Source organism: Cyanistes caeruleus, chromosome 7 (assembly GCF_971803275.1).
Source record: "Cyanistes caeruleus chromosome 7, bCyaCae1.hap1.1, whole genome shotgun sequence".
Classification (NCBI taxonomy): Eukaryota; Metazoa; Chordata; class Aves; order Passeriformes; family Paridae; genus Cyanistes; species Cyanistes caeruleus.
Genome location: NC_141707.1, coordinates 20,820,460 through 20,832,391, shown reverse-complemented (window position 1 = coordinate 20,832,391; position 11,932 = coordinate 20,820,460). Strand labels below are relative to the sequence as shown.

The 11,932-nt window shown below is 44.1% G+C and overlaps 1 protein-coding gene across 8 annotated transcripts; it reads left to right on the top strand.

The window, feature by feature from the left end:
* Positions 1 to 438: 438 nt before the first annotated feature.
* Positions 439 to 10,036, top strand: CDCA7 (cell division cycle associated 7). 8 transcript variants are annotated; one of them, XM_086898269.1, is made up of 10 exons: positions 439 to 1,071; positions 2,534 to 2,659; positions 3,048 to 3,158; positions 4,547 to 4,798; positions 5,167 to 5,244; positions 5,909 to 6,100; positions 6,538 to 6,678; positions 7,105 to 7,254; positions 7,827 to 7,963; positions 8,263 to 10,036. In XM_086898269.1, exons 1-10 carry the CDS (start codon positions 1,051 to 1,053, stop codon positions 8,291 to 8,293), a joined length of 1,239 nt encoding a protein of 412 aa, XP_086754395.1. In that variant the 5' UTR covers positions 439 to 1,050; the 3' UTR covers positions 8,294 to 10,036. The 8 variants fall into 8 exon arrangements, with proteins under 8 accessions (XP_086754395.1, XP_086754396.1, XP_023786738.2 ...); XM_086898270.1 differs by having other exon boundaries at positions 601 to 1,071; positions 5,912 to 6,100; XM_023930970.2 differs by lacking the exon at positions 439 to 1,071 and adding an exon at positions 1,503 to 1,916.
* Positions 10,037 to 11,932: the final 1,896 nt, after the last annotated feature.

Genomic DNA, 11,932 nt, shown 5'->3' with positions numbered 1-11,932 from the left:
GTTTGCACGGCCTCCTCCCTCCAGCTGATTGCAGTGGGGACTCGCCTGCTGCCGGGGAGGCACCTGGAAATGCTGAGCAGCAAGAGTTGCACTGGTATCGAGCCTGCTCAAACCACAGGATAAACAGAGGATTACAGCAAACACCAGGACCACAAATCCCTTACAGCTTCTTCAGGGCTTCTCCGGTTACTATTGCTGCCAAATACCAGGTAGCAGTTATTCTGCCGTGTTTCACGGCCGTCCTTGATCTAACGCGCTGTTATACACGTTACCAAAAATGGTTTAAAATGACTGCTCTATTTCCTTCTGGCCTGTCTTCAAACAGTATTGTGATTGCAAAGGGCAAGACAGCCAACTTTTTTGTAAAATTCTGTTGAACCGCTGCTACCCGGGGAGCAGAGGCGTCCGTCCTAACGCGGATCCGCGGGGCCCCGGTGCGTGCGCCTCCGTTCCCCGCGGGGCGGCTGCTCCGGCACACAGCCCTGGTACCGCGCTGCTCGGCGGGCAGTGCCGGGGGCTGCCAGGACACAGACCCTTCGCTTTATTTCGTGGAGAAGCCAAACTGCCCTTCAAAACTGGCAAGTTTAGGGGGTTTATTTCAGAGTGAAGCTGTTTGGCATATAAAATTATTTAAAGCAAAAAAGGCAGAGCTAGAAGCCACGGAGGCTTCCCAGCTAGCTCCGGCTAGGCACGAGTGGGCGCGGCCTTCGCCCCCCTCTCTGCACCCCAGTCCCGCCGCGTTCCGCCCGGGAGCTTTTCGCGCCACAGGGCCAGGCCCTTGCAGATCCACAAAGCTTACACCGCGAATAGAAAATTTAAAAAGGGGGCCTCCGCACTGACCCCTTCGGGGAAATCAGTGGAGATCTGATGAGCTCCTCAGCAGAGGGGGGCGCAGGGTGAGCATGCAGGGTGCCCGACCCCGCGGGGGTGTGCGCTGCATCTGCCAGGACGCGGGCGGCAACGCGGGAAAGGCGCCGCCGGCCCCGCCCCCAGGGTCCAGCCGCTTTGGCGCGAACCTTCAGTTCCCAGCGCTCGCCCGGCCCCGCCAGCATGGCCCCACCGCGCCCGCAGGTGAGCGCTGCCCGCGGCCGCCGCTGCCCGCCGGGCTCGCCGCAAGGCTGCGGGTCCCTGCCGCTGCGGAGAGGGGGGAAGGCTGTGGCGCTTGCCGCCGCTCCTGTGGCCCTCCGGGATCTTGCGAACCTGGGCAAGCCGCACTAAGCCGCGCTGCGGAAGGCTGGTGGGGTCGGGTGGGGGGCTCTTTAGTTTGGGTACCACAGGGAGAGCGACGTGGGGGCAGCCCCACCACTCGGACCAGCAGCCTCGGGTCTCCTGCCCCGCCGCGGTGCTCGGGCGCCCCGCGCATGGCGGTGCCCTTGCCCGCCTAACTGGGGTAGGGGGCTCGGCCCGGGAGCCGCACTCGGCGGGGAGCTGGCGGCCCGGAGCCATGCGGGGCCGGTCGTGAGGCGGTGTTGTGGGGCGGCCCCACGCAGCAGGGACGGGACGGGAGCAAGGGAGCGCAGGGTTCGGCGGCGGCCGGGCGGCCCGGCCGCGTGTGTGAGGGCCGGAACCACTTTAGCGGGAGGCGGGGAGAGGCGCTGCGGGGCCGCGCCCGAGGGGACGGGCGTGTCTGCGAGCCCCAGGCTGCCCCGGTCACCTGGGCCGGGCTGCTCCGCGCCTGAGGGCCCCGGCTGCGCGCTCCCTCAGCCGCGGCGGGCTGCACCAGGAAGCGCCCTTCTTGTGTCTGGGGCCGGGCCGGGCCGCTGCGCGGTGTTCGGCAGAGCCGTGAAGCGAAAAACCGCAAGCGAGAGGACGGAGGGAGGGTCCGGGCTGGCCCGGGCAGCTGCTGTTTAAGCCCTGTCTGGTCCGGCCGGTGGGCCCGTGAAGCGCCAGCGGTCTGACCGGGGCAGCGCCTCAGTGTGGGTGCTGCCGCCCGGCCTCGGTGCCAGCCTCGGGGGATAAACGGGTCACTGCCAGTAAAAACATTTCCTAGGGAAGGAAAACTTGGAGCCCATAAAAAAAAGGTCTCCTAAATCGCTGGCAAAATGAATAAAACAGCAAGCTGCTTTGTCTAGAAACAGTTGTTTCAAATCTGTGGGTAGGACGCTGGCCCTTCCTTAAAAGCTGCAGAGTATTTAGTGTTTGCCTCAAACTGCAAGTACTAAGCGAATCAAAGTAGATTTCTAGGTACTTTTCGTGTACTTGCACTTTTGTCCATCACTGTCTATGATGACTGCGGAATGGCATTTATATGCTTACTTCCACTTGTCTGCATAAAAGAAGTATTCTTAAATACTGAATGAAACTCATATATAACTCATATAACAGTGATCAGAACTATATCAGAGTAAAAACTATTGTCATTCTTAACTCTGAGATTTATTTCAAAGCTGATGTTTGTTTTCTGACTTGTATTCAAGATTGCTAAACATCTTAAAATGTTCAGACTTCCTAAGCTCCAATAAAAAGATACTCTTAAAAACTACTATGCTGCAGTAGATCTCTTCTTACTGGTGTTGCTGTTGTCCTTTTGTAGCGCCGAGGTTGTTCAGGAAGGAGAAACTTCACAGCCTTTCGAAATACAAAACTGATTCCCATGGAAACATCCTCATCCTCTGATGACAGTTGTGACAGTTTTGGTTCTGATAATTTTGCAAACACAGTAAGTACAGTACAAGAACAAATAAGATTAGATGTGCAGTACTAGTAAAGATTGCAAAAATGTAAAGTTAATAATGTAAAACTACTTGCTCTGCTTATGTTTTTGTATAATAGTTATAAACCTGTGCTATGTGCTGTAATTTCATTTCACTCTTTACTTGTGCTTCTAGGTGGTAATTGTTGGAAAAAGATTAGCTATCAATTCTAGCCTTTGATATGTCACCTAACCTAATGTGCCTGGTAATTTGCAGCCATGGTTCTGAAACCCCTTGTCAAATGCTTTAACTTTTTTTTTTTCCTTTATTAAAAAGCTATTTGTTTGTACTGCGCTTAATAATGTTAATAATTTTCTGTAAAACTTAAGTTAAAGGATATTTTATTTTTTATAGAAATCCAAATTTAGATCGGATATTAAAGAAGAACTAGCAAAAATTTTTCATGAAGCCTCGGATGATGAATCTTTCTGTGGCTTTTCAGAAAATGAGGTTCAAGATGCATTGGTAAGACAGTTGATTTTAGTTCACTATTTTATATTTAAATTCTTACACATTTTTAATTGGACGATAATGCCAGCTTCAGCTTGAAGATTCAGTGTTTCAGAAGGAAGCATAATTTCATTTAGTGAACAGTCCAAGGAACCAGAGTTTAGTTTTCTTTTCGCCTCTGTGAAAAGCACTTGAGATACTGAGCTTTTAAAATCTGCCATATGTATTTTGAAATGTACCTCTTAAAACTGTCCTTGCTGGACATTACTCTATTGGAGCCTAACATTTCTGGTTTCCTCAGTATGAAATGTTAGGGCAGCCCATGGACTCCAGCAAACCTCAGAAAAATTCCTCTGTGTCTTGACATGCAATCAGACCTCCACTCTGGGAGCATAACAGGGAATGCTGTGCATCTTTCAACATCTTGCCTTTCTACTTTTCCTTGATAGCAGTTTTATTGTTTAAAAAGATCAATTGCTGATATTCAGAAGAGAAACTGAAGTAGTACCACATTTGGCAAAACCAGGTTTGTCATAATGTCAGCACATGCTGAGCAATAACTAGAAAAGAAAAAATGTCTAATTGGAAGAAATCACATCTGAGTTAAAACACAATAGTTAAGTAGGAGACAAAACTGGAATGGATATGTCGAAAAGAGTCAATAACTACATATAATGTGTAATCAGAATCACATATCTGCTTTATAAAAAGCCTGTGTAAATAAAGATGGCCATTTGATGTCCACTGTTACTGCTGATCTAAATAAGACCATCTTGGTGTGTCTAAAAAGAAAAATTATAATCTATTACATAACGAGATTTTAACTAAATTTATGTCCTCACTGAACCACTGGCTCTTGGGAAATTGTAAGCAAGACATCAGAATTCAAAGATTAGAAAATACTGTGATTTTATTCACAATTATTTCATTGGTTGGCTCTAGAAGAAAGTTTCCTTTTTTTATCATTGGTACTGTGAGATTACTTGTACTTGGCAGCTTACAAAATTGGGTTTGACCTTGTGCAGAGAACTGCACAGTGGCTCTTTTTACAGCCAAATGCTATATGTAGCAAAATGGAGCCCTTTAAAGGCAGTTCTCTTTCTCATACCATACACACAAACTGTTCTTGCTATTAGACCTGCAAGTCACAGCTAAGACTCCTGCAACTGGACCTACACTCCCTTTTCTGGTGTGCTTGGCACAACCATTTGTGTGTCCCTGAGAGGTTTTTATCCCCTTGTCCCCGCTACTCCCCTCTAAAATGCACTAGAACATTTGGACTGGATGTCTGAATTTCAGCCAGGTAGCCTTTTAAACTGTTCCTAGACAAAATGTTGTAAATTGCATTTAACTGCAGAGCAACTCTCCTGGATTTACACGCTTTCATTTTGGTTTGTTAACAGAAATTGGAATCGGATTCAGATGAGACTGATGCAAGTGCTGAAAGTGATAGAGAGCAGAGAGGACAGAAATGCCCTGTTCCTCTGAAAGTAGCCATGAAGTTTCCACCTCGAAGATCAGAAAGAAGGAAGGGTGGGATGGAGCCGGTTCCTGAAACACCAATGCCTGCTCCAGATTCAGATTCTGACACTGAAGAAAACGGTGCTATGTTTTTAGAAAAAAGAGCTTTAAACATAAAGGAAAACAAAGCAATGGCAAGTACTCTGTCTTCCTGTGGACTGGCCCTTTTCCCCCCCCTCCTAGGGGACCCCTGTTTAAATTCACTGCAGTGGGAGTTAGGTGAATGCATTAAGATGAATTTGCATTCCTAAAATATAAATCTGATATTTTATATTTACTGGCATATGAAAATCCATAGGCTGCAAGCCTAACGACATAATAAGTTTGAGCATTTCCAAATTACTTGCAGTCACTAAAACACAAATAAGACATAAATGTAAAGAGTTGAAGAATGACTGCATTTCCTATAAGTAATTGTACTTTTAGCCAATTGCCCTAGTATTCTGTAATAGCACATAAATACCCTTTTAAGGCTCTGCTTCATTTTTCTCTCTCTTGTTAGCTTGCAAAACTAATGGCTGAGTTGCAAAATGTTTCTGGTATCTTTGGTGGAAGAAAATCGTTGCCAGCTGTCAGTCATGTGAGTATAAACTTACTGTATTTGCATTTTGATTTCTAAGAGTCAAATTCTGACATTACAGAGCAGGATTCTCAATGTAAAAACTTAATAAACTGTGCAAATCAAAGCCCAGTTAGAATTTTATGGCTTCCTAAAATGGGTATCCTCACTGTGTAATTCTCTTTTGATTTGCTATGGTATAAAGCAGAACAGATTAATTTATAAAGGTTAAATGTGTCTGCAGGCCAATAAAACCAAACAAGGTGCTGTGTAAATAAGTGTTTATTACAAAGGCTGGAGATAAGGGAGGGTATCTCAGACCCGAATGTTCTGTGAGTTTGGAGCCTTGAAAAACACCTGGCATTTAGCCTAAATTTAAAGAAGGTTGGGTTGTAAATCAGCAGTGTAATGGATTTCACTGCTGATGTATTTGTAATTCGAGTGAAGATTAGAAAAACGCTGAAAATTGCAGCTCCTCATAGACATAGGTTCTGCTGCTTTAGTCTGTTTCTCTGTCACTTGCCTAAGATGAGCTTGCTTAGGACCTTCTTACCTTACATTTTCTGACTGGAACAGGGATAGACATGTCTTTGGAAATAAGAGAGGAAGGCATCTTTAGGGCAGGAATTCAGTAGGGTCAGGAGCTGTGTTTTCACCTGTTTCATTAGGGGCTTTTAAACATTAGCAGGGACCAAAGCGGCTTCCAAGGCGTTCATTGCCCACGTGTGCCTTGAGGAGGAACCCAGACCGGAGTTCTCGGCCTCACACAAGGTCCAGGTCCTTGATTGAAGGTCCCCCTACTCTGGATCTAGAAGAGGAAGAAGATGACCGGTACATCTTAGTTAGAAGAAGAAAGATGTCTGATGAATACCTGGAGGTACGGTGAAGATCTAGTTCTCCTGTTGTGGGTTTTGGGGGTGGTTTTGTATGAAGGTTTCCCTTCAAGAAAATAGTGATTCATAGAGAGTGTGCCATATCCTTGAAAGAATTAAAAAAAAAAAAAAAAAAAAAAAGGCATTTTGTATGTGCTCTCAGTTTCCCCTTCCTTGTCCTTGAAAAAGCAGTTCCTCTTGGACTCCAGCAGAAGTGAAGCAAGATCAGTAGCATCACTGCACCCTGACAGGGACAGATCAAGTAAAGGTGCTAAAGCTGCATCCATATCATATGTCTGTACAAAGATGTATACATCTTGCTTAAATATATCATGGCTGTTTGAGACTTCAGCATTGCTGTGACACCTCCTTTGTAGAGCTTTTGCTGAAATTAGTACTAAAATAATACTAATGCTGAAAATGTTGTGTCTTTGCTATTCAGAATGAGGCCCGTACTCCCAGGAGGGGTCACCGTGGTGCCATGGCTTTTCCACATGTTGTGCGCCCAGTTGAGGACATAACATCAGAAGAGCTGGATAATATTTGTGGATCTGCAAGAGACAAAGTATATAACAGGGCCATAGTAAGTGTATTGCAGCTTTGTGAAATGTGTACTTTGTGAAGTCATTTTTTTGTTATTCCATGTTTGTTTTAGCATCAAATACAGCACATTCCCTCTCACTGAGAGAGAGGATGTGGTTTTGGGGAGAAATATGCCTGAGATCTTGGTATCCCTTCTTATTTTTGTCTGAATTTGTAGAATGACCTTTACCAAGCCAATTAGCTTGCTTTCACTCTGGAACAACTAATGCCTAAGTGATAGCAGCCAAGGGAAGTGACTACCAGACACTGAATATGCAGTGCTAGAACAGTCTTGGTTCAAACATGCAAGGCGGCTTTCTGTTTCAGGATAAGCACTGCTAGCTGCCAAAGAGATTTTGTTCAATGCTTTTTTCCCCCCAACTAAAATGCCATTTTAAATGTCTTGTTTGTTTTTCCTGTGTTCTAGGGATCCACCTGTCATCAATGTCGCCAAAAAACCATAGACACCAAGACAAATTGTCGTAACCCTGATTGCGTAGGAGTGCGGGGCCAGTTCTGTGGGCCGTGCCTCCGCAACAGATACGGGGAGGATGTCAGAACAGCACTGCTGGACCCGGTAGGACAGTGCTCAGTGGTGGTTAATATTGTGCTTGACTTGCACAGCCAGGGGTACTGGTCACTGACAGCACGGGTTTTAACAGAACTGTTTGCAGTGCTGTAGTACCTCATGCACTCCTGGCTTGAATTCACCCTGAATCACAGAACTATATTGTGTAGAACTGGTTGTGTTCACTACTTCTGCAGTTTTATTTGCAGGAGTAACGTATGAGAACAGAGCAGCAGCCAAAATATTCATGTGTTTAAGCATCAGAATAGCATTCTCTTTTTGCTGAATGCCCTATGGAAAGGAACTGTATTGTGGACAAGGTGCTGCTGCTGTGGGCTGTGATGTAGGAGTTAAAACAGAGTAGAATGCTTCCTGTCGTTTTGTGTGAGGCAAGCAATGGAGAGCTTAATCCCCTGCAGACTGAGGAATTTGTACTCTTGCACTGGTTTAGATAACTTCATGCAGTGCTGATTTTCACTGCAGAACTCAATGTGTAGCAGGGCACTCTTCTAAGTTGTGGATGTGAGTTACATCTGGCATAGCATCTCAGCTAAAATGGCTGCTTCTTGTCTCCCATGTAGACATGGAGGTGCCCCCCGTGTCGTGGAATCTGCAACTGTAGCTTCTGCAGACAACGAGATGGCAGATGTGCTACAGGTGTCCTGGTCTATCTGGCCAAGTACCACGGCTTTGACAATGTCCATGCCTACTTGAAAAGGTGAGTGTGCCATTGTGTCAGCAACGTGGCTGCATTAAGTGGGATAAGCATCTCAAAAGTGGGAGGGCAAAGATGTCCACATCCTAGTTCATCAGGTAAGTCTCAAGATTACTGTGTTGCCTCCAGAGTCTGAGATTTTGCCCTATGGTATGCTTTCAGGTTTTTACCTGAAACAAGTCATACAACTACTCTGCCTTTTAGCTCTCAGCCTCAGTGTGTATTGTCAGGGCTTCTACTCATTGGTCTAAAGAGCTTTCAGTTTTGCCACAAGCTGACTCATGTTCTTACTTGTCTTTCAGTCTGAAACAAGAACTTGGAATGGAAGACTGAAGCTGTGACTGCCTTTAAATTACATACTCTTTCACCAACGTAATATTATTGCCTGCAGTGAATTGTTTAATCAAATGACATTACAAAGTGCCTTCCCTGCTTCCCTTTCGTTTTGGGTAAAAAAGGATAAAAACCTTTCATTTATTTCAGTATAAATTAATGCAGGTCTTTATCCACGGGCCATTGTTCTCTCTTTAAACAACTTTGCAAATCAGATAGCATCAGTCCTTGTTTTCATGACAGTAACTTCTTTTCTTCTTCCTGAAAGGAGATTGGGCTTTAAGTCATTAAAGTTTAAGTTTCACTCATGCAGCAATCTATGCTGCAGGTTTACTTATGCTCCAAAATTGGTTACAAAAATAGAGAGATGTTCTGAAAACTTGGGGCGGTTTTCTTCACAGAACCAAGCAGCCAACTTCTGCAATGCAGACGCTTCATGATCAAATGGGATTGTAGAATTCTCTGAAACAGCAGCATGTTCTTAAGTTAAAAAAGGAAGCCCTGTAAGTTGCAGCTGAGCAGTCTCCAAGCACTAATAGTTGATTTTATAGAGTACTAAAGGTTCACACTGGCTATTTCAAAGGAGATTCTCTGAATTAAAAAGTGCAGTAGACACCGTTTGACGTGGCACTTTGTTTTTGCGCAGATGACAGGAGGCCACTGCTGAAAGCTTCCACAACACTAGCATTGCCTACTGGTGACGGTGATAGGAACGTGCTGGTATGCACTGTGTAGTGTCCCTGTGATAAATTACTGTTTTGGTGGACTCTTTTCCCTGTTCCTGCTGCAGCTGCAGAGCTGCTTTGCAGAGTCAGCATAGGTCCTGGGGAAGAGGGATACCTCCAGACCAGGGCTTGATCAAGTAGAGGGTTGGTAGTTCATGTGGCTGTTGGCCATCCTTGAGTGGAGGAAAGGTGGTAACTTGTTCAGTTTGGTTATCAGGAAAACAGGCAATGAATGTTTCTGTATCTGGCTCTTTGTGATTGTGGAAGATTCTTTCACATGACATTTGTGAAATATGAGTACAGCAGAAATGGAGCTGAAGAATTCTGATACACTGAGCACGTAGGGGTCTCCTGTACTCTGTTGTAGAAAAGAAGGTGCCATGAAAATTGCATCCAGAGAACCATAAAGGGTCTAAATGTGCTTAGTTTGTTAGGGAAGCTACTGTGTAAGCTTTTTATAAGGTTTAGAATGTAATGCTATAAATAATGTACAGTTGAATAGTAGAAGAATCAACATGGGTTTACACTTCTGTGCTTGCACAGTATTTGCACTGTGTGTATACAAAATGATCCACAATTCATATCTTTCTGGGAACTGCATCAGTGTGTGTGGGAAGGGAGGAGAGGAATTTAGAAACAACAGATATTTATGTCTCAGACTTCCAGTTCTGTTATCATAAATCATCTCTCCTATTGCAAATCTCCTGTCCTCTCTTTGTCTGTTTTTATAGTGTGAATAGCTGTGCAATCTGAGGTGTGGAGAGTGCTCTTCCCTCTAGGTACATTTTGTGAAGAAGGAACTCATTTTAGAAATACATGTTCTGACAGATAAAAGTGGTTGGTTTTTTTTTCCTCCTAATTGCTTGCCTTGCCTTCTGATTGCTAGAGTGTGAAAGTACTTTGCTAAAAGCAGACCCTTATGTTACATTACAGAGACTGCTGTATTTAGATATACTCAGATCTACACTGTTCTGTACAAAATTTTTTATTTTGAAAATAAAAATTTTCTGTTTTAGAATATTTTTGTCTGTGAACTGGTTTTTAAAAGGCTGTTAGAGCTGTACTTCTATTTTACCACTTTCAGGTGGACTTAGGCTGTGAAATAAAGGACTTGGTTGTTTGCATCACACCTGGGGGAGCAGTGGGACTTGGACATCTTATTATCTCTGGCCCTGTGTTCCTGAATCAGGCTTGCTCTGATATTCCTGCTGCTAGGATTGAATTGTTCGGTACCTGGTGACTAAGTGGTGATGGTCAAAATACAGAGTGCTTAGTTCAGGCTTGATACAGGCTCTAGGCAGGTGTGCTGTGTGCTTTACCCTTCTGCTTTTTCTCTGCTTTTTTTAAAGACCAATGCCTGCATCCTGAGCTGGCGAGCATGAGGATAAAATTTTGGACACAAGTTGGAGTAATGTGTCTGCCGTTTAAATTTACTTATTTATTATTTTACAAGCAAGCTCTTAAGTAGCCTCTCAGGAGCTCTTTTCCTGAAGCAGAGAATTACCTGAGGGACTTTTGGTTGCATGCTGATAGTGAAGATGCTTGTGCTGCTTTTGTGTCCTGGGTCTAGAGGCAGGAGGCGCATGAGGCTGTGGCAGAAGGTAACCCAAAGCTGTAACCTTCTGTAGCGAGAGGAAATGGGAAAGAAGTGATCCAGCTGAATGACTGAGCTGTCCCAAATATTCTTTGCTGATAAAATCCTCACCTTGTTACTCTCACCTAAAAGCTGTGTTTAGATGTGCCTTTCCTCACACTGCTGGTGATGTGAGAATAAATTCATATTTATGAATCCTGTAGGATGTTAGTTTGTTTTATGTGATGATTTTGAGCTGTCTCAATATGCCACTTTCCCCAAGCCCCTCTGCCACAGCTACTTAAGTGCTGCTGATGTGGACTTGAAAAATAGTTAATGAGTTCATGATTTATAAGTGCAGTGAATGAACAGCAATTTAAGAAACTTGAGAGGAAAAGGTCCTTTCAGCTTTAAAAACCAAAGATGCATGGAAATAGAGTATCACTGTGTAAGAAAGAAAGAATGAAGCTCATGTATGAGGTAGAATGAGTACTGATTTATAATTGAAAAGGGCTACATGAGTTGACATTTCCTCACTACTCAGCTTTAGAGCCAGGTGATCTTGTGCATAGGTCTGAAAAAGCTTTTTTTTCTTAACCTGATGCAATCATTTATAATGAATATATAGTATATACTGATTAAATTTGCCACAACTTCCCTATTATCAGAAGATTTTCTTAGGCTGGTATATATTAATATATATGTTGTTTGCTTCTTCCCCATTCCACTTTCTAATTAAGCTAAACATTGAAGCATTAGGTCTCTTCAAATCTTGAGAAAAAACATTTTTGTTTTCCTTAACAATTTTTTTTCATTGTATGTAAGCTAAAGAAGCAGCATGGTGGTGTTACTTCACAGGCTGAAGCCTACAGTAAAGGTTGCAAAGCAGCACACTTGGCTGCTTAACCAGTTATATTAGTGTAGGGAACTGCAGTGGAATTTTAACTTTGGAAACTACCCCTCTCCTTCCTAGCCTCGTGTGCTGGTACACCTTTATGTTGTCTGCCAGCAGCTAAAAATGTATTTTGAAGAGAAAAGCACAGAGATGGCAACATACTGAAGCATCATCATCATTTGCTTAGGTAGGCAGATGAAATGAAAAAGGGCAAAATGCTGATGCCTAGTTAAAGAATGACTTGAAGTGTTTCAGGGTGAGGGAACTCAGCTGACTTTGAAACCATTTGTAATACACTGTGCATCTGAAACTTTTGGCAAGAGAGTCACCCACTGACCTCTGCTGGCATAATCTAGTTTGTTCTCTTACACCTTTTCATGAGTACAGCTTTTGCATGGCTAATAGCATGAGCTAGTGGGGAGATTTTGGAAACACTGGCCTCTAAA

Coding starts and splice junctions, on each gene's coding strand:
- CDCA7 (XM_086898269.1), top strand. CDS start 1,051: ATGGCCCCACCGCGCCCGCAG. Junction 4,799..5,166: donor TAAAGGAAAACAAAGCAATG/GCAAGTACTCTG, acceptor CTCTCTTGTTAG/CTTGCAAAACTAATGGCTGA. Junction 6,679..7,104: donor AAGTATATAACAGGGCCATA/GTAAGTGTATTG, acceptor CCTGTGTTCTAG/GGATCCACCTGTCATCAATG.